This window comes from Hypanus sabinus, chromosome 10 (assembly GCF_030144855.1).
Source record: "Hypanus sabinus isolate sHypSab1 chromosome 10, sHypSab1.hap1, whole genome shotgun sequence".
In the NCBI taxonomy this organism is placed as follows: Eukaryota; Metazoa; Chordata; class Chondrichthyes; order Myliobatiformes; family Dasyatidae; genus Hypanus; species Hypanus sabinus.
The window spans coordinates 101,613,922-101,634,165 of NC_082715.1; the positions used below are offsets into that span (position 1 = coordinate 101,613,922).

At 37.9% G+C, this 20,244-nt stretch overlaps 1 protein-coding gene across 1 annotated transcript in view; it reads right to left on the minus strand.

Moving 5' to 3' along the window:
- rngtt (RNA guanylyltransferase and 5'-phosphatase) overlaps positions 1-20,244 on the minus strand; it is a 307,137-nt gene that overhangs the window by 230,434 nt on the left and 56,459 nt on the right. The window contains exons 7-8 of the mRNA XM_059982400.1: positions 17,516-17,625; positions 11,619-11,720 (exon numbers count right to left, since the gene is read on the minus strand). Of these exons, the coding sequence (XP_059838383.1) occupies positions 11,619-11,720; positions 17,516-17,625 (212 nt within the window). The remainder of the gene's footprint in view (positions 1-11,618; positions 11,721-17,515; positions 17,626-20,244) is intronic.

Genomic DNA, 20,244 nt, shown 5'->3' on the forward strand with positions numbered 1-20,244 from the left:
ATAAAGTACTAGTCTACACAAATCCTTGTAAATCAGCCTAGGCAATCTCTGGTAAATCTTCTCTGCACTATAATTTAAAAACACCATTCCTATTGCAGGACCAAAACTGGATACAATACTCCAAGTGTGATCAACTCCAAGTTAAATCAACACATGTAAACAACACCCCATTTTTGCCTCACCAATAGCATATACAACTTCCTAACTCCTATACTCAATGCCCTGACTAATGAATCCTAGCTGTGCCAATATCTCTTCACCACCCTACCTACCTGTGATGACACTCTGAGCAAAATACGCACTTACAATCCAACTCTCCACCAGTCCCAGAATATACCTCAGGGCACGAGCATTCAGTATACAAGCTCTACCTTGGTTTGATCACCCAAAGTGCAATACCTCACATTTATTTGGATTGAAAGCCATTTGCCAATCCTCTGCCCATATACCAGCTGATCAATATCCTCCTTTGATTTTTCATAATGTTCTACACTATCTACAACATCACCCATTTTAGTATCATCTGAAAACTTGTATTCATATTCAAGTCACTTACAAATGTCTACAACAACCCCTGTGGCACAAAACTAGACATGGGCCATCAGTCTGAGAAACAACCCTCAACCATCACCCTCTGCCTCCTACCACTGAATCAATTATGAACTTGATCAGCCATCTCCCACTGCAGTCCATATGATCTAACCTTTCAGAACGGCCTGTCATGAGGAATCTTGCCAAAGGTCTAGCAAAAGTTCATCTAGACAACATCCACTGCCCTACCCTCATCTACTCAGTTACCTCCTTGAAGAACAGCTATGCTGACTATCCTTTATCAGACCACATCTCTCCAAATGTTGGTAGATCCTGTCCCTCAGCATCCCCTCCAGCAATTTACCCACTATCAATATTGGAATCACTGACTTGTTATTTCCTGGCTTTTGCTACCCTTTTTTAAACAATGGTCACATTAGAAACGCTCAAGCCTTCTCCAATTACACCTACAACTGGAGAAAATCTCTAAAAGAGTTTCCACAATTTCTATGCTAGCTCCCACTTGTCCAGTAATGAATCAGAACTAGCTCTGGGAATTTACCCACATTAATGCACTTTCATACTTCTTACAGGGTCTCCCTGCTAATTCGCATCAGGTCTAAAACAACACTACTTATACTCCTAATTTCCTTAACTACCGTCATTTTCTCCACAGTAAAATCTGAAAAGAAAAACTCATTAAAAACAACACTCATTTCCTTTGGTTCCAACCACAGACATGCTAATTTTTACGGGGACTTGTTCTCTACTTGGGCACCATTTTACTTTAATATACTCATAGCATCTCTTGTGATTTTTGCCTCACTTTGTCTATCAAATCCTTTTTCAATTCTCATTTTGCCATCCTAACTTCTCTCTTAAAGCACCAGAAGAACGTTTGGACCGATATCAAAGATTTTTATTTAATACAGTCAAGTCACTTTTTATTGTCATTTCAACCATAACTGCTGGTACAGTACACAGTAAAAATGAGACATTTTACAACAGTAGTAATGTTCTTCCACTGATAATCTCAGAAGCAACTTGGAATAATTACAAGATAATTAACACTACCAACATCAGGCAGAGAAGTGTATTAATGCATTCTTAGCTTTCTAGCAGTTCTAATGAAGGGTCATTAACCTGAAACATTAACAAATGCTGTCTGACCTGCTGAGTATCTGCAACATTTTGTTTAAATATGTTTGCTCCATGGATTTTCTACAATTAGGAAACTATTATATATTAATAGTTATCCCCCAAACACACAAAAAAATCACAGGTTATAAAACAAACTAAAGTTCTGAACTTTTATCAGGGGGAAATTTATGTCTAGACTCAGATGAAGTTGGCACATTACTTTGTTTAAATGAATATTCGGCAGCAGTATTTACTAGGGAGAAGGACATTAAAGATAGAGAGATCAGAGGTATGCTGAAATTCCAGGATGTTTTGATATAAAAAAAGTAGATGCTGTTTGGTCTTCTGAAGAACATTAAGGTGGATAAGTCACAGGATAGGATCTATCCTAGGTTATTGAGGCAGACAAGAGAAGATTTTGCTGGAACCTTGATATAGATTTTTTTTTTGTCCCTTCTAGCCAGACCTAGGTTTCCAAGTACCAGAGAATAAAGAGGACTGCTACTTTGCAAATGGGACAAGCGAGCAAAATTATTGGGTAGAGAATCTTACATCAGTGGTCAGGAGAAGATTCCTGGGGATACAATTTACTCAAATTTGTAAAAACATATACTTACTTATTAGTCAGAATGAGTTTGTGTGGGGGAGGTTGTCTTAAACTTTGATTAAGAATTTTATGGAAGTGACAAGAAAGATCACAAGAATGAAAGTGTAAACATGTGAGGAGTATTTGATGTTTCTGGGCCTATACTCAATGAAACTTAGAAGAATTGGGGGGGGGGGGCATTGAATCCTATTGAATATTAAAAAGCCTGGAGTGGACATCGAGAGGATGTTCCCTAAAGTGGGGAGGCAAGGATCAGAGAGCACAGCCTCGGAGTACAGAGATTTCCCTGAAGAATAAATGAGGAAGGATTTCTTTAGCCAGAGGGTGGTGAATCAGTGGAATTCATTGCCACAGGTGGCTGTGGAGGCCATGTGATTGGATATATTTGGTGAATTTATATTGATAAGGGTGTAATTATTAAGGGTGTAAAAAGTTACAGGGAGAAGGCAGGAGAATGGGGTTTGAGAAGAATAATAAATCATCCATCATGGTGCAGCAGACTTGATGGGCTGAATGGCCTAATTACGCTCCTATGTCTTACGATAACAATTGACAAGGGATATTGTGTATGTGAGCTTTAATACAGCTTTCAATCAGGTCCCTCTTGATAGGCCTATCTAGCTGATTAAGGTATATGGGATATAAAGAGACTTCCTAGATTGCATTAGAATTGATTTGGCCATTGAAGACAGGGGCCAATGGTTGGAGTCGTGTAATTGCAACTGGAGGTCAATGACCTGTGATGTCTGGAAGGATCAGCGTTGGGACCGCATGTTCATATTTTATTCGCATATGTGATTTGAGTGAAAATGTAAGTGGAGTGATTAATACTTATCAAGAGTGGGAGGTCAAATGCAAGAGGAAATTATACAGTAAATGAACCTTTAGAATATTGAAGTGATTGAAGTGCAGAGGGATCTTAGGCTATAAGTCCATAACTCCCTGGTTGTGATAACACAATTGGTAAAAACTTTCTCGCCATCATCATCAGGACAGAGTATAAAAGTTGGAAAGTCATATTCCAGTTGTATAAAAATTTCAGTCACATTTGCAGCAGCATGTGCAGTTCTGATCACTGCATTAGAGGAAGGATGTGAAGGTTTTGGAGAGAATGTCAAAGAGGTTCACCAGGACATTGTCTGAATTTGAGACTATTAGCTATAAGGAGAGGTTGGAAACCTGGATTCTTTTTTCTCCTGGACCACTGGAGGCAAAGGAGAAACTCAACAAAAGTAAATAATTTACTAGAGATAAATAGGGTAGAGAATAAGAGTCCTTTTCCCAGGGAGGAAAATGTTAAATACCAGAGGACATAGCTTTAAGTTGAGAGGGGGAACTTGAATGGAGATCTTTTTTTAATACAAAGTGATAGGTACATGGAAATGCTGGAAGCAGATACCATAGCAACAGTCAAGATGCATTAGACCGGCATACAAACAGACAGGTAATTGGAGGGATACAGAAAACACGCAAGCAGATAGGATGAGGTAATTTGGCACAGTGATCAGCATGGAAATTGTGGGCCAAAGGGTCTGTTCCTGTTCTGTACTGTTTTATGTTTCATGTTCATTGTGATCCCCTTATAAAAATATATCCTTCCTTAAGTAGCAACCAGACCTGGGCCTAATATTCCAGATTTAGTCTCACTGAGGCATTACATCACTGGAACAAGACAACCATTTTCTCTTCAGATCCTCTTATTGCACTAAATGCCAACAGAATGTTTCTCTTCCTAATTGCTTTCTGGAGCTTCCAGTGATTTGCACGAAAGGACATGTGGATCTTTCAGTATTCCAAGTTAAAACCGCTTCTCACTGTCTTTCTCCCCAAGTAGCTGACGCTTTTCCACATTATATTCCATCTGTCAAGTCCTTGCCATTCACTTTCTGGTTTTAACCTGTCTATATTTGCTAAAGCTCATTTTCACCCTCATTAAATCTCTTACTGCCACCTTGTTTTGTATCTTCAACAAAAGTGGACAGTTTTCACTTTACCCCTCATCCAAATCATTGATTATAGATGGTGAACACCTGGGGTCTCAACACCAGTCCCTTGTAGCCTGCTATTATTCAATACTTTTTTAACTCAAATATGACCCATACATTCTCACACTGTTTTCTAACCACTGACCAATCATCAGTCCACACCAGTATGTTGCCCCAAAAAACACGAACGTCGGATTCCACTTGCTGTGGCACCTTATCAGTGGCATTCAGATTCAGATTCAGTTTATTGTCATTTAAAAACAACAAATGCAATGCAGTTAAAAAATGAGACAACGTTCCTCCAGAATGATATCACAAAAGCAATGACAAAACAGACTACACCAGAAAATCCACATAACGTTTGGCAATCCCCAATCCAGAGTCCGGAGAGGCTGCTGTGTATTAATATCGCACTACCATCTTAGCACATTCCCCAGAAACAATAAATTAGATTTTACCCAGTTATTCATTTTTATCCGAACTGGTAGTTATAACCACCAAAATGTCTCAACAAATGTATCAATTATAATTTCCCTTTCATAAATCCAAATTTATTCTCACCTATCCTATTATTTTCCATGTGCCCCATTATCACTGCCTTACTAATAGATTCCAGCATTGTGCCTATTACTGAAGTCAGGTAAACTAGTCCATCCTTTTCTTTTCATTCTTCACCCTTCTTCAGATATGTAGTTACACTTGATACCTTCCAATATGTAGAAACATTTCTTCAAAAAAACAAACACTAAATTTTTTTTTTTTTTTTTTTTTTTACACACTCAATGCATTCACCATTTCTATAATGATTTCCTTCAAAATCGTAGGATGCTGGTCAGCAGAGACAATGGGATTGTAACTGTCTTTCAGTCATACTAGTTTGCCAACTCATGTTCAAAAGATAATTCTAATTTCTTTGAACTTCTTGAGTCAAAAGGGCTTGATATCCAGTGATAAATTCCTGAACAGCATCAAAACCTCAAGGGATACAAGAAAATACCCTAGCTATAATTCTCCTCATTTTTGCTAACCAGTAAAATCCTACCTCTAGTATCACTAGCTGTAAAGTTTCTTTTTAGTTTATGAATATATATGACATCTATATATCAAATATATATTTTGATGTGAACAGGCTGTTTCCATTGAGAGTAGGGGAGATTCAAACTAGAGGACATGATTTGAGAGTTAGGGGGCAGAAGTTTAAGGGAAACACGAGCGGGTATTTCTTTACTCAAAGAGTGATAGCTGTGTGGAATGAGCTTCCTGTAGAAGTAGTAGAGGCCAGTTCAGTTGCGTCATTTAAGGTAAAATTGGATAGGTATATGGACAGGAAAGGAGTGGAGGGTTATGGGCTGAGTGCTGGTAGGTGGGACTAGGTGAGATTAAGGGTTCTGCACGGACTAGGAGGGCCAAGATGGCCTGTTTCCGTGCTGTGATTGTTATATGGTTATATGGTTATATCCTGTAACAATTAAACATTCAACAATGAAGATTAAAAATACTTTAAATATAAGAAGTGTAAAATTAAAAGACCATAAATCATTTGGGTAAATAAAATGTTCTTTATAGATAAATTAAAACTTCCCTATAGCCCTACAATACAGTGCAGCTAATTGAGCCACTGGTTCACAGCATTTAGGTCCTGACCTTGGGTGCTGCGGGAAGTTAGCACGTTTTCCCCATTAATACATTGGTTTTCTCTGGGTGATCTGGTTTACTCCCACACTCCAAGCCACATGGGTTGGTATTTAACCGGCCACTGTAAATTAACCCCTACTTGGAAGGCTGTGGAATCTGTGGTGAGTTGATGAAAATTTAGGAGGAATGAAAGAGAATGAAATTAATATAAGGATTAGTGTAAATTTCTGACTCACAGTCATCATGGCCTCAATAAGCTGAAGGGCCCGTTTTTGAGTTGCATCTCTCTATAACTCTCCAAATTCAATATGGTTATAACTCCATGGAGAATCCAGCAACAAGCACTGAAGATTATGGCATTAAACTAATGGTGAGGAAGTTCCATTCTTTCTTATTTAGCCATGCATGTGTGGAAATTCAACACTCACTACTATCAAAACTGGCCAGTAGTAATAGTTCCATTCAATATTGCATGAATTTACCAACAAACTACAGACCAAAGTTGATTGAGCTATTGCTCCTCACCCACTTGCTTCAATTGCCACCTTCTGGATGGGATCTCATCACTGGTTTCACATTCTTAGTAAGCATGAGGTTGAATTCTCTGAGCAATTTAATACCTGTGACAAATGGGGTGATAAGGTCTCATCTGAAAAATAATCCCCAATAATGAATCATGTATCATTTCAACCATGCACTGGATTATCAATTTACATTGGCCCAAATCAACCTCCCCAATAGCCAGTGGATCAATAGAAACTGCCAGTTATCTGCAATCTGCAGTTCAGATCATCTTAGATAACTACAGATGTGATCAAATCCAAATCCAAAACAAAGCAATGGTTATATGACCATTTTACTTATTTCACTTGATTTTGGCTCAATTATTAAAGATTTTTAATGATTTTTTATTTTTTTTAACAATTTTACTAATTCATTTTCATCTTCAGAGATACATCACAGTAACAAACCATTCCAATGCAATGAGCCCATGATTTTTAAAATTTATTTTTTAACTAAAATATTTGGCAATAGTGATTTGTCAAAGATTACCAGGGTATTCCTTGAATAGGGGACTAAAGACCTGATGCCGGAAGCCTACTCAAATACAAAGCTCAACCCACCTTGCAAATCATTTCTCAAGCACAAATTTTATCTCAGTTGACCTTCTGTATCTAGAACAGGTCAATGCATTAGCTGGGAAATTCAAGCACCAAATATGATTCAAGATAATTTTTGCCTAATGTATGGTCATATCCACACCTTCTGATTTAAACTTAAGAATCAGAGTCACAGACAAGCACAATACAGAAACAGACCCTTTGGCCCATCTAGTCCATGCCAAAGCATTTAAACTGCCTACTTTTGTCAACTTACACCAGGATAATAGTCCTCCATACCCCACCATCCATGTACCTTCTCTTAAAAGTTGAAATTTAGCTCATGTGCACCACTTGTGCTGGCAGCTCATTCTACACTCTCACAAGCCTCTGAGTGGACTTAAACTTTTCACCTTTCACCCTTAACGCATGACCTCTGGTAGTAGTCCCACCCAACCTCAGTGGAATAGCCATGAGAATTGAAAAATCCATTATTAACCAAACAGCACAAATTTCACCCACCATCTTAAACAACACATCTCCTTCAATGTATCAAAACAAATTAACTGGCCATTGATTTCACTTCTATTTGTAGCAGCATAATAAATGCATTAAAATTGTTAAGTTTGCCTATGCAACAATAATTACCACTAAGATAATCTGGTGTTTGCAATGCTTTGATCAAATTATGAAATGTGATGTTGATCAATAAAAACTTTGCAACACACACAAAATGCCAGAGAAACTCAGTAGCTCAGGCAGCATCTATGGAAAAGAGTGAACAATCGATGTTTCTTCAGGAAATCTGAATCTTCTAGTTATACTGTAATGAAAGTACAACGTGAAATCACTTTGTACCTGAGGATAAAGAACATACACCAAAGTGGTGAGGATCACTTCAGTTTTATAACAAAGTGTTGCCTGCCACCGATATTCCACAAAACTAAAGAGCCACATGCTAAAATGGAGGCAGGATTTTCACAGGTTAAAAGGAATTTTGCCCAAACTTTACAGCTGAGCAAGTAATTCATTTTAATTAAACGGGATTAGTTTCCTTTGACTGGATTAACTGAATCAATTTAACTGGATTAACAAAACAGGCAACACTGCCATCTAGTATCTGCCTACAGTCACTGCAAAGACATTGAAAAGAGGTGAACTTCAAGAATATTACTGAATTTTGGACTCTACTTGCATCAGTAGTTTCTATTAAGCTTTTCCAATTTATTCCCTTTGCTCATTATGGCAAATTAACTCAGCATGGAAACAACTGGTAATATGTAAATATATTTTATATTAATAAACAACCTCGAGGGGAAAAGAGCATGTTAATCCCCAACATACACCAATGTACACTTCCAGAAATGCTTTCAAACAGCCAGTCCTGCTCCTGAACCATCTGCCAAGAGATGTGCAATAACAGCTTTGGTTGATTCAGCTGATACTCTTTGCTTTTCAATATTTTGCACTTCTTTACACCCATCCTGCCTCTCGTCCCACCTCCATAACTCCAACATAAAATGTAAATTAGTTGCTCAGATTAAACAGTAATTTTGCCATGTAGGACATTATGAGGAAGAAATGTCCTTTCATTTCTTGGCAAAACATACAAATTAAACAAAACATTAAGTTACCTTGTCAACAAGATGCTTTTTTTCCATAAAAACACAGTATTTAAGCAAATGAATAAACAAGTCATCTGAACATCACTCAGGGAAACATATATTCGGACAAATGCTTGATATTTAATCCAGCAGATTAATGCTCAAAAATGTAGAGGAAACATACAGCAATATACAAAGTATCCCCTTTAAGAAACCCTATAAATTGTGACTTATTGATGAGAAAATAATAAAATACTGAGTATCCTGCAACCTAATTTTATCATTCAATGACTACTGATTCTTTCCATATGCAGCCCAGCAAATGTGCTTTCCAGGTCAGTTTGTTGGTACCTAGAAAGCATGCACAGGCATAAAATGATAGAAAGTGACAATTTCGCTAATATTTAGGGTACTTTATCTTTACTATCTGTCTCTAGCTTTCTATACTTGGCCTTATTTTTAGGATTCTTTGCTAATGCTAATCCTCAGCTAACTGGCAGGTACACAAAGGGAAATCAGCAGAAGTTCCCTTACAACCATTTCTTCCTTTATGAAAAAGCAACCTCTTACTTAATGTACTGTAAAGTGGAGAAATCAACCATCTAGACACTGCAATTTAATAGTTTCATTCAATAATCCTACTCTATTTAGCACATGCAATTAAAACAATTTCTAGAAATAATTTTCAACAAGTTACAATAGGCAAGTGACACAAATATTTACCTGCCATGTCTTAATCACAGGCAATAGAGCAAATACATCAAATTCCTGGAATTTCATTTAGCAATTATAACGTCTTCATTCTACATTTTACATTCTATTCTGAGGATACATATTGAACCGGTAACTGTTAAATTTATACCCATTACTCATCTTTTCTTATAAACACATTAGTCATCAGCATAATATCTGAGCTACTGCATCATAAGCAACACTGGCTCCTCTTCAAAGTTCTGCAGACCTCAACTATGGATTTCACCTATCAAGTTACATTACACATTGAACCAGCATAACATATATAAAATAGAGCCATCTAATGTTGCAGTGACCCTCTAGAATCCTTTATCAATCAGTTCTGAAGTACACTCATCGATTTTACAGCTAACCTATGCATAAAGTTCCACAGACAACAAAATGATTTGTTTTCCTACTTTTGAAAGGATAATCTGGCCAACAGAATGATTTCCATTATTTTTAAACAATACTGACATACAAAGAGGAAGACTTCAGATGAATTGTAAGTATTTGTCCGCAAATCTTTACAACACATTGAGCACACAACTTAATGACACAATGGCAAGTGCTACTGTTACGTACTCGTGACATGACTGTGGTACCCTTGTCACGTGACTGGGGTTGAAGCTATACTGGACTCGAGGTAATGGTCTTGTGATGGTGGAGTGACATCATTTTCCCACCAGTAGAGATCATGTGACAGGTTTTTTTTACAGGTTAAAAAAGGAAGACCCCACCCTGTGAGGAGGGGTAGTTCATGGCTGGATTTGCCATGTTGACTTCATGCCACTGCGTGATTTAATGTGATTACGCAGTTTAGTTGAAAGATGAAGTTTTATCTAATGCCTAAAGTTTAAAAGGTCATTGCCAGCAGTTTCTTTACAATACTACTAGTTGGGAAATCAGTGGAGAGTGAAGATCGGAGTTCAGGAGTTAAAGATCGAGGAGAATCTATTTCGACAGTGAAACCGGTTCGACCTTATTTAATCCTTATTCGGAAGGAATTCGTTGACTGTTCTCGTGTTAATCTCTACGGGATAGCAGAAGATTGAGGATAGTGTGATAAAGGAAAGGTCAGTGCCTTTAAGCCGTTTTGTTTCGTAAATTCTTCGTGGGAAAAGTTCGACGTCGGGGATCGAAGCAAAGCGATGTGAAAGAATTTAAATCGTCTTATAAAGTCTCTCCTTTTAAATGGACTGTGAGCATATCGAACTTTTGGCAATACTACTTTAAAGAACTGTTTTTGCAACATCGCTTTAAGAACTGTTTGAGCTGCATCACTTTAAGAACTGTTTAAGCTGCCGCACAGCAGCTGGTTTCCGGTTACGTTAGTGTTTGTTTACTTTTGGGGGGTTTGTTTTCAGGGTTCAATAAAAGTGTTGTTTATTATACAAACCCTTGTCAAATTCATATATTTATTGTTGCCTGAATACGTAACACTACCAATTGAGCCAATATTATAATCTCAGTTACACAAGTGTAAGTGCAATTCCTCCTTTAGGTCAGAATTTGGAGGCAAGGTTTCTTTTATACTCCTCAGAGAATGACAGTCAGAAACACTTTGTATTTTACAAGATTCGAAGTATTAAGTTGTGAATAAAATTGAAGTACAAGGATATATTCTGAAAATACAAATTCCATTATAATCAATAGATAAGTTTCTCCATGTACCTTCTTCTGGAGAAAAGACACTATGGATACAAATCAAATTAACCAATCATCTACTATCACCCATCATTCACCACTCCTTCAATGAATCTTTTATCTCATTTCCCACTCATTCCACCAGCAGTTGCTTCTGCAATCTGTCCTCCTGCATTCAGAACTCTTGTCCTCAGCATCTTTCAAAACTCAAATCATTCATGACTGTTGTATTGTCAGGACTTGAAAAATAACTTTTTTTAGTTTAGTGTTTTTTCACCTAAAGCTGTCTGTTTTACTGTTAGTTGGCTGAGAAACAATCTGGCCAGAGAAAAGAAGAATAAAAAAATGAGTGGCTGCAGGCTGGCTTAATTTGATACAGTTGCTGATACTGGATTCCTTCTATACCAATTTTGCTTTCAACAAGGTAAGTTATATTAAGTGTTAAAACCAAGTTAATTTTCCACTCCATAGCGTACCACTCTTTATATGTGAGATCTCTATTTAGTTGGAAAATAATTAAACGTTCAGTTCTTATTACAATCGCTCCAACAGATATTTTCCCAAGACAGCTTAAGATGATTGACAGCACATTGTCATTTTGTATCAGAGGCATTTTGGTAACAAAACAAATACTCACCGTACCCCATCCGCTTTCCAGCTGACCTTATATGGCTTTTGCTCAACAAATTTTATGTTTTGTTTGTCCATTGAAACAGGCTGTGCACCAGGAAATCCTGACCTAAATTAACACAAATATTAGTACTGGGTTGTCACAGAAAATATGCATTATAACATTCACCTGGAAAAGCAGGAGCTGAGGTAGTGACACTTTCTCTGTCAACCCAATTTGAAAGTCACCATTTCACAAACTTTTTTAGCTTTACTGAAACATAACAGCCCACAAAAACAGCACAGATTGAAAACAATTGTTTTTTTATGATTGCATGGCAGATGTCATAAAATCTACATATCCAAGAGGTTTGTTTATTTTTGAAATTTGAATGTCACAAACAAAACAGGTATTTATTGCTCCTAAGCAACACACACAAAATGCTGGAGGAGCTCAGCAGGCCAGGCAGCATCTATGGAAAAGAGTAAGAGTCGATATTTCGGGCCAAGACCCTGCGTCAGGACATCAGATTTTCTCATGTTTGTCATTTACTACTCCTCCCTAATTACTATTTAATAGATGATGGACACTGATTGAATAGAGGAAAATATTTTAAAATCATCAACAATGACATTATGGTGGAGGAAATATTACAGAAATATCCTAGGTCAGGGATGACTGACTTTCAAACATGATAAGCATCTTCCTTCATCCTTGGTATGATGCTATTCAATGGTTGAGCTTTCCCATTTATTGCAACTCCTTCAATATCACCCTAATTTAAATGCTAGTCTGATGTCAAAAGCAATCACTTCTATCCAAGCCAAAATTAAGCTTACACCTGACATCCAGAATTGAAGTCCTAATGAAACCAAAATACCATCAGTGAGGATGCCAATGATCAAGTTATTAGATAATAATACCAATGGATCAGGTAGGGCATGTTATAAATAAAGCAACTATAATTAGGAATTGTGGAGTAGTGGTAATTAAAGATGCAACCCCAAGCAGTTCTGAAATTACATAGGATTATTACACCAGTTTACGAAGAGACCTGGTACCAACCCATACCAAATCATGCAAGAAGTTTGTTTCGCAATCTGACATGACCATGATACATTTTTGTTGACCTTGTCCAAAGGTACACACACAGCTCAGGTACTGTAGGTGTAGGACCTCCAGAAACAAGGGCGAGTGAATTAATAAAAGCAAAGAAATGGCAAACCTGTTAATTTTACTTTGCTCAAATCATCACCATGGAGGACAGTGGCAGATGGGTTAATTTCAAATAACAGGGAGGGACTTGTAAAAACCCAAATCAAAACAGATAACAGTATTAATGAAATTCACAGGGCTAATGACAAACAAAACATTGGGACCTAATGGCCACACCAAAGGCTTTTAAAGGAAGTGGCTGTAGAGATAGTAGACATAATGGTTGAAAAAACTTTCAAAATTTACTAAATTCCAGGAGTACTGGAAAATAGCCAGTAATGACTCCCTTTTTCAAAAAAGAGAGGGAGACAGAGACAGGAAATCAAAGGACAGTTAGTTTAAAAGTTATTACAGGCAAGATGCCCAAGTCAATAATTAAAGAGCAAATCAATTAAAAGCAGACTTCCTGCCACATTTATCCTGAAGCTACAGAACTTCATGGGAGCTCAGCAGGGCAGATTAAAGACATTCTTTCATAATTATAAATCATTGTTCCATTCACTAGTGAGCTTGACCTAGGCAAGAAAATTTATCCAGAAATGATAATGGAAGATTAAAAGACTTTGGTTTGAAATGCTCATGATTAGACCCATGTTGCTCAAGTACAACCCTTCCAGTTTTGGCAAAAACACCCATATGTATATGAAGAGAACATTTTAAGGTTACTTAGACTGATGTGCCCTGTCTTAATTGATTTTCTCGGTTGATGAGAAACGGTCCAGTTTCATTCTCACTAAAATTGATTGCAGCAGTTTTAAAAGGACTAAGTTACTAAGCAGGTCAGGCAGTACCAGTGGAAACAGAAACAGTTGGCAACCTCTCTGGACATCTATCCTGGGCCCCACAAATTGATGCAAATACAAAGAAGGCACAGCAGTGGCTATACTTCATTTGGAGTTTGAGGAATCTTGGTATACACCAAAGACACTTGCAAATTTCTACAAATGTACCATAGAGGGCATTCTAACTGGCGGCGTCACCATCTGGTACGAAGGGACCAATGCACAGGCTTGGAAAAAGCTGCAGAAATTTGTAGACTCAGCCAACTTCATTGTGGGCACTAACCTCTGCAGCATGGAGGATACTTTCAAAAGGAGATGCCTCAAAAAGGTGGCATCCATCAATAAGGAACCCCATCACCCAGGATATGCCCTCCTCTCATTGCTATCATCAAGCAGGTGGTAATGGAGTCTGAAGACTCCCATTTCAGGAACAGCTTCTTTACCTCCACCATCAGATTTTTTGAATAGACATTGAACCTACAAGCACTTCCTGTATTTCTTCCTCTCTTTTTGCACTACATCATGGCAAGAGTGAGCATAGCAACAAGAACAAGGTGGCCATCCTACATTAGCAATGTCTCTTCTAAGCAGAAACTTCGCAGCAGACAGGAGTTTCAAGATGTGCTGTCTAAGCTCTTCTGAAGAAGCACAAAGAATGGGCAAGTTTCAGGACCAGAAACATAGTGGTCAGCTACGGAAACTGAGTGCAACAGATAAGAGATCAAACTTACGTCCCTTCTAAATTGGAAGTCCAGCACTGCTATCAGTTCTGAACTCACAGAAACCACTAGAACCCAAGTACAACTCTCTACAGTCGGAGAAGTTTTGTCAGAAGTGGTCTTCATGGAAGGGCTGCCAAAAAGCCATTCCTCCAAAGGTGGAAACAAAGCCTACAGACTCACCAACACAAAAAAAAACACAAGAACTGGGGTGCCGAACAATGGCAGCAAGCGCTCTGAACTGACGAGTCAAAATTTGAATTTTTTGGCTCAAAAAGGAGGCAGTTTGTCTGTAAAAGAGCTGGAGAGCGTTACATAGCTAAGTGTTTGCAGCCAACAGTGAAGCATAGTTGAGGCTCCTTACAAGTTTGGGACTATTTCTGCAGTAGGACCATGACCCCAAGCACAAGGTTAAGGTCATAAAGAACTATCTTCAGCAAGAAGAAGAACAAGGAGTTTTGCAACAGATGATATGGTTTCCACAGGGCCCTGATCTCAACTTGACTGGCTATCTGACACTACCAGTAAAGAGAGTAGCAAGTGAGACAGGCAAAGTCTGCAGAAGAACTGTGGTAAGTTCTCCAAGATGCATGGAACAAGCTACCAACCGATTATCTTAGAAAGCTACACAACAGCGTACCTAAGAGAACTGATAAAATTTCAAAGGCAAATGGTAGTCACACCAAATATTGAAGATTTACTTTTCTACTGTTTAGAATTAATAGAATCCTCAATCCTGAGAATTATAAGTAATTTTTTTTGATATTTAGAAACTTTTCATTTCATTATTTTTGAAAGCATGTTCATTTTACAGAATATTTTAACCTGTGCCCAAGACTTTTGCACGGTACTGTACTTATTGTAATTTATGTTCTGTATTGTAACTGCTGTCCCAAAACAACAAATTTCACAACATAGGCCAGTGATATTAAAACTGATTCTGAGTTAGTATGCTGATTCCCTATCAAAATAGGGAAAGAAAGAAAATAGCTGGTTTGAAGTTGGAGAGAGATGCACAAGACAAAAGGAATATACATAACAGAGGTCTGCTGTTGGGATAAACTGTTAACCTGCTGACATTTTTCAAAAGGCAGAAAGGTCACCTAGAACGCATGAATCAAACAGAGCACTTGACCTAGAGCAGGGCATGATAGTAGCTCTAAAGCAGACAACCTCAATAGGCAGACCGCAGGCCAGGTCCAGGCCGCGATAATCAAATGTCTGGACCGCGCTGACCCACTGGCACTTACGTGAATGCACCTGTCAACATGTAAATAAAGCGCACGCTGCTCTAATTAATTTTAACCTCATCCCACACTGTACATATGACCAATGCCCCTGTAGAGAATGCGGCCTTTGCTGGCTGAGCAAAGGCTGTGTGTTGGAGAGGGTGTGCGACCTGCACGATGAGCTTGTGTATTTTTTATCCAGCCTGCAGAACCAGAAAGCCTAAGAATTTAAGTTTTTAAGTGATAACAAGGTGATGGCACATGTTCTTTTTTTTTGTGTGACATCATGTCTTATCTAAATCAACTTAATCTGCAATTACAAGGTAACAACCACACTGTTGTGGACATGTACGAGGCGATTCAAGCTTTCCAGTCAAAGCTGAACCTGTTGGAGAGACATTCACAGGAGAAAGTTACACTTCCCACATCTGTGGGAGCATTGCAAGAAGAACAAACTGTGGGAGGATCTAGTGATGAAGGATTTTGTGACGAGCCTAGCAGAAAACTTCAGGGAACGATTTGAAAGCTCTCCTAAACTCTCAGGTGACATCCTCTTCTTCCTGAGATGGCCGTTCTCCATTTTGGCTGACGGCCAGTGGACTGCAGAGGCCAAAAGGCTGCCGCCTTCCATAGATGAGGCAACTCTTCAGATGGAGGTCTTGGAAATGGGTCGTTGGGGTGAGTGACTTTTGGATAAACGTGGTTCCCCAAGCTCAATTCAAAAACACAAGAGCTATTGCAATGCTCCTACTCACACTGTTCCCCTCCACATACACGAGTCATCGTTTTCTTCAATGAACTCTATCAAGAACCAGGACAGAAACAGACTCTCCAATACACATCTTGACCAGTGCCTCAGGATTGCCACAACAGAATACAGGCCCGACATCAGAAGGATTGCCTCATCCCATCGCTGTCACTTCTCTCACTGATTGGTGACTGAATCAATTTATTTTTGTCCATTTCTCAATCTTATTGTGGTATAATGATATTACAACAGCAGTAATACTGATGATTTCATTTATAGCTACATTACATACTTCAAATGCTACATAGCTTAATTAAAAAGAACAAATAGATTATATGAGAGAACAGAAACAGTGGAAAAGGCAGTACTACTAAAACTCTGTGTAAGAGAAGTGTTCTTTGTGTCGAAGAGAAGGGGTGGGTGGGTGTGTGTGTGTGTGTGACAGCTGATAGTTGTGATAGCTACAGTCATAATTAAATGGCTGGTTTGGGACTTACTTTGTTTCAAGAGTGCAATTTTTTCTTGTGTGACCCACAACACAGGCTTTGAGAATCCCAGGCCTATAATATTACTAATATTATTACTACTAATACTACTACTACTAATAATAATAATAATAACAACAGCAAGGATAATAGCAGCAACAACAACATCTGCCCATAAAACAACTTACTGGTGCAATGAAAAAAAACTTGGACATTTTGGCCCTTGGCTTGGCATGCTTGGCATAATTTGGCCCTTGTGGAAAACTAATTGGGGAACCCTGCTCTAAAGGATACTAATGAAGCATGTGGATTAAGCTGGTCAGTTCTGTCACCACTACTGACACCATTTTTGAAGCGCAGAGCACTCGCCTTAGAAGCAATTCATCTTTAGCAGCAAAATCAGAGATATTAATCAGTTAGAAATTAGTCTGCAAACAAAAGGGTCTTCACTTTGAAACTGTAGGTATAAATAATTTATAATGTATTTTAACTTTGTTCCAGCAAACGGGAAAGTATGGAATCTTACAAGTAGTGATCTTATTCACAAATGAACTTCAGCCAGATTCATTTCGCTATAACAGAAAAGGCATGAAATAATTCCCTGCCAGTAAATGTTATGGTTTTCTTTGAAATACTAGACTATTAATAGAGAATGCGCATTTCGGAGTCAATTTTTAATAATCAGCTTCAATTCCATTAGTAAAGGCTTTAACAATAATTGAATAATGCCATCAAAAATCACTCACCTTTCCCATCCACAGTACTGCTGACATTTCCTTTGGATCTCTCCCAACTTCGGTTGTATTGTCACTTGTGTCACACCTTTAACTTGCATTCCCTCCAGAAAAACTGCTCCCTTTTGAGAAAATTACACAACTGTAGTATGATCTGGGCCAAAAGTTAGGGCAAAGGACAGCAAAATCAGGTGGTATTAGAAATTGCAATTCAAGCTAATCCAACCAGTTTCCTTTCAGATGAGTCAAGATAAAATTACATTAGCATGTAAAAAAGCTTTGCTGTACCTATCCATCAAAAATTGATTATAGCTTAAATAGGAAATGTTGAAAACCTCAGCAAGTCAAGAAGCATCCACAGAGAATTTCTCATGACCTTCTGAAAGTTTCCAGTGCTGTTTTTCTTTTAGATTTCCACCATTTGAACTTCTTTGATTTTCATTTAACTTTAAAATGTATCAAAATGTTCATTATATGAGGCAATGATGATGTATTTAGATTATTTGATATTCCAATATACATTACAGGTTGTAATTTCTGGTACAATAATTCTTGAATATTGCATGGGTTTAAGTGCCTTTCTGCCAGACATTGATCTAGGTTGCAATATTAATTATTCAAGGTTTGCCCAATGTATCTCAAAGGACCCCTACAAAACTATCACTCAGCAAGTCAAATGTTCTTTTCTAATTCATAACACTCCATGTACGATGCCTCGAAAAAGCAATCAACCCCCAAAACTACTTTCACATCTTACAATCTCATTTTCCAAATTTAAAATATATAGAAGTAGGATATTTTGAGCCAATCTGCAAAACATTGTGCATTATATCAAATCAAAGAAAAATTCTAAAACCTTCCAACTATTTACTAAATATTAAAAACCAAAATTATGAGGCTGAAAAAGTATTCATGCCCTTTGTAATTACTATGCTAACTTTCCTTAGGTGCTATGTACTGTATGTATTTCCTTACCAACTGACCAACTTGTAGTGTAGAAAATTTGAAGATCACCTATTTTCAATGAATTTATAAGAATAAATACCTAATCTGTAAGGTCCAACAGCATAGTAGATTTTCTACCCAAAATGAAAACAAAAGAGCATTTAAGACAAGTCAGAGAAATGATAATAGAGAAGTACAAATCTGGGCAAGGGTACCATATCATCTCAAAGTCACTGAACATACACTGGAACTTAACGCAGTCCATTGTGAAAAACTGGAAAAAAATATGTAACTACAGCCACACTGCCTAGGTCAGGCCACCCTTCTAAACTTAGTTGCTGGAGAAGAATAGCACTTGTAAGAGAGACTACTCTGATGCCAATAATCACTCTTGACTGAGATGCAGCTGTTGATGAAGTTCATGACTCCACAGTCTCTCAACGCCTTGCACAAAAAGGATATTTATAGAAGACTGGCTAAAAAAAAGAGACCCTGTGAAGACTCTGCAAAGTTTCACATTGAAGATACTATTAAGATGTAGAAAAAGGTCTTGTGGTTGGATAGTACTAAAATGGAACTTTTTGGCCTCAACACTAAGAAGTACGTGTGGCTTAAATCTAATATTGTGCATCAGCCAGGTAACATCATCGCTCCTGTAAAGAATGGTGGAGGTAGCATCAAGATATGGGGCTGCTTTTCAGCAGCAGGGACTGAAAATCTGGTCTGGATTGATAGGAAGACGAAGGCTTCTAAATACAGGGAGATCCTGGATTAAAAGAAACTGCTATCCACTGCCAGAAAGATTAAATTGGGGAGGAAGCTTATCTTTCTGCAGGAAAACGACACAAAGCACACTGCCAGAGCAACCAAGGAGTGGCTTCAAATGAAGAAAATTGATGTGCTTGAGTCAGAGTCCTGACCTTAACCCGACTGAACATCTCTGGCAAGACCTCAAGACTGCTGTCCACCACCACTCCCCAACTAACCTGACACAGCTTCAGCAATTTTGCAAGAAGGAATAGACAAATATTGCTCCATCACATTGTGCAAAGCCAACATAGGCTTATCAAAAAAGACTACTGGCTATAATAGCTGCAAGAGGTTGTTCTGAGCAAAAGGGGAGCAAAAGTACTGAGCAAGAGGGGGTGAACACTTTTGATCTACTGATATTTCAGTTTTTGAGTTTTTAGTTTTTCATGCTTTTCAATTTTCCCCTTTTTGGGCTCTACTGTGAAAAAAGGTTGAGATTCACAAATCAAAAATTCTCAGTTAAATTGATCAAAACTCCTGGTTGAAATACTCATTTATATGAACAAAGGGTTCTGGGCTGAATACTTTTTCAAGGCACTGTAGATGATAAAGAAAGAACAGGGGGATTGATCAGCCGATGTTTTTATCTTTATTCCCTGTCTATCTATTCTGTTCTACCATTCCAAATCAACTTTAACTAAACTTGGAAGGTCCCGTTATGGGGAAAAAACATGTAATATTTCTGAACTAAGCAAAACTTTGTCGTCTGTTGCTGGTGGTTTCAAAAAAGACTATTTGCATCAGTAATCAAAACTAAAGTCTAGGTCTGCTGCATATGTTCTATCAAAAAGATAGATTGGGAAGGCCAAACTATGATAGTTCATTTCACAATTGTACAGATGTACAGACCAGTCTCATTGACATTCCCTGACTTGAGGAATTGCAACATACCTCCTTTGTGAAGATTTGATCTGGTGAAAAATCTGAACCCCATTAATTTCAAAGGAGAATACAGTGTAGAGATGTAGAAGGAGAGGAAGGCACTT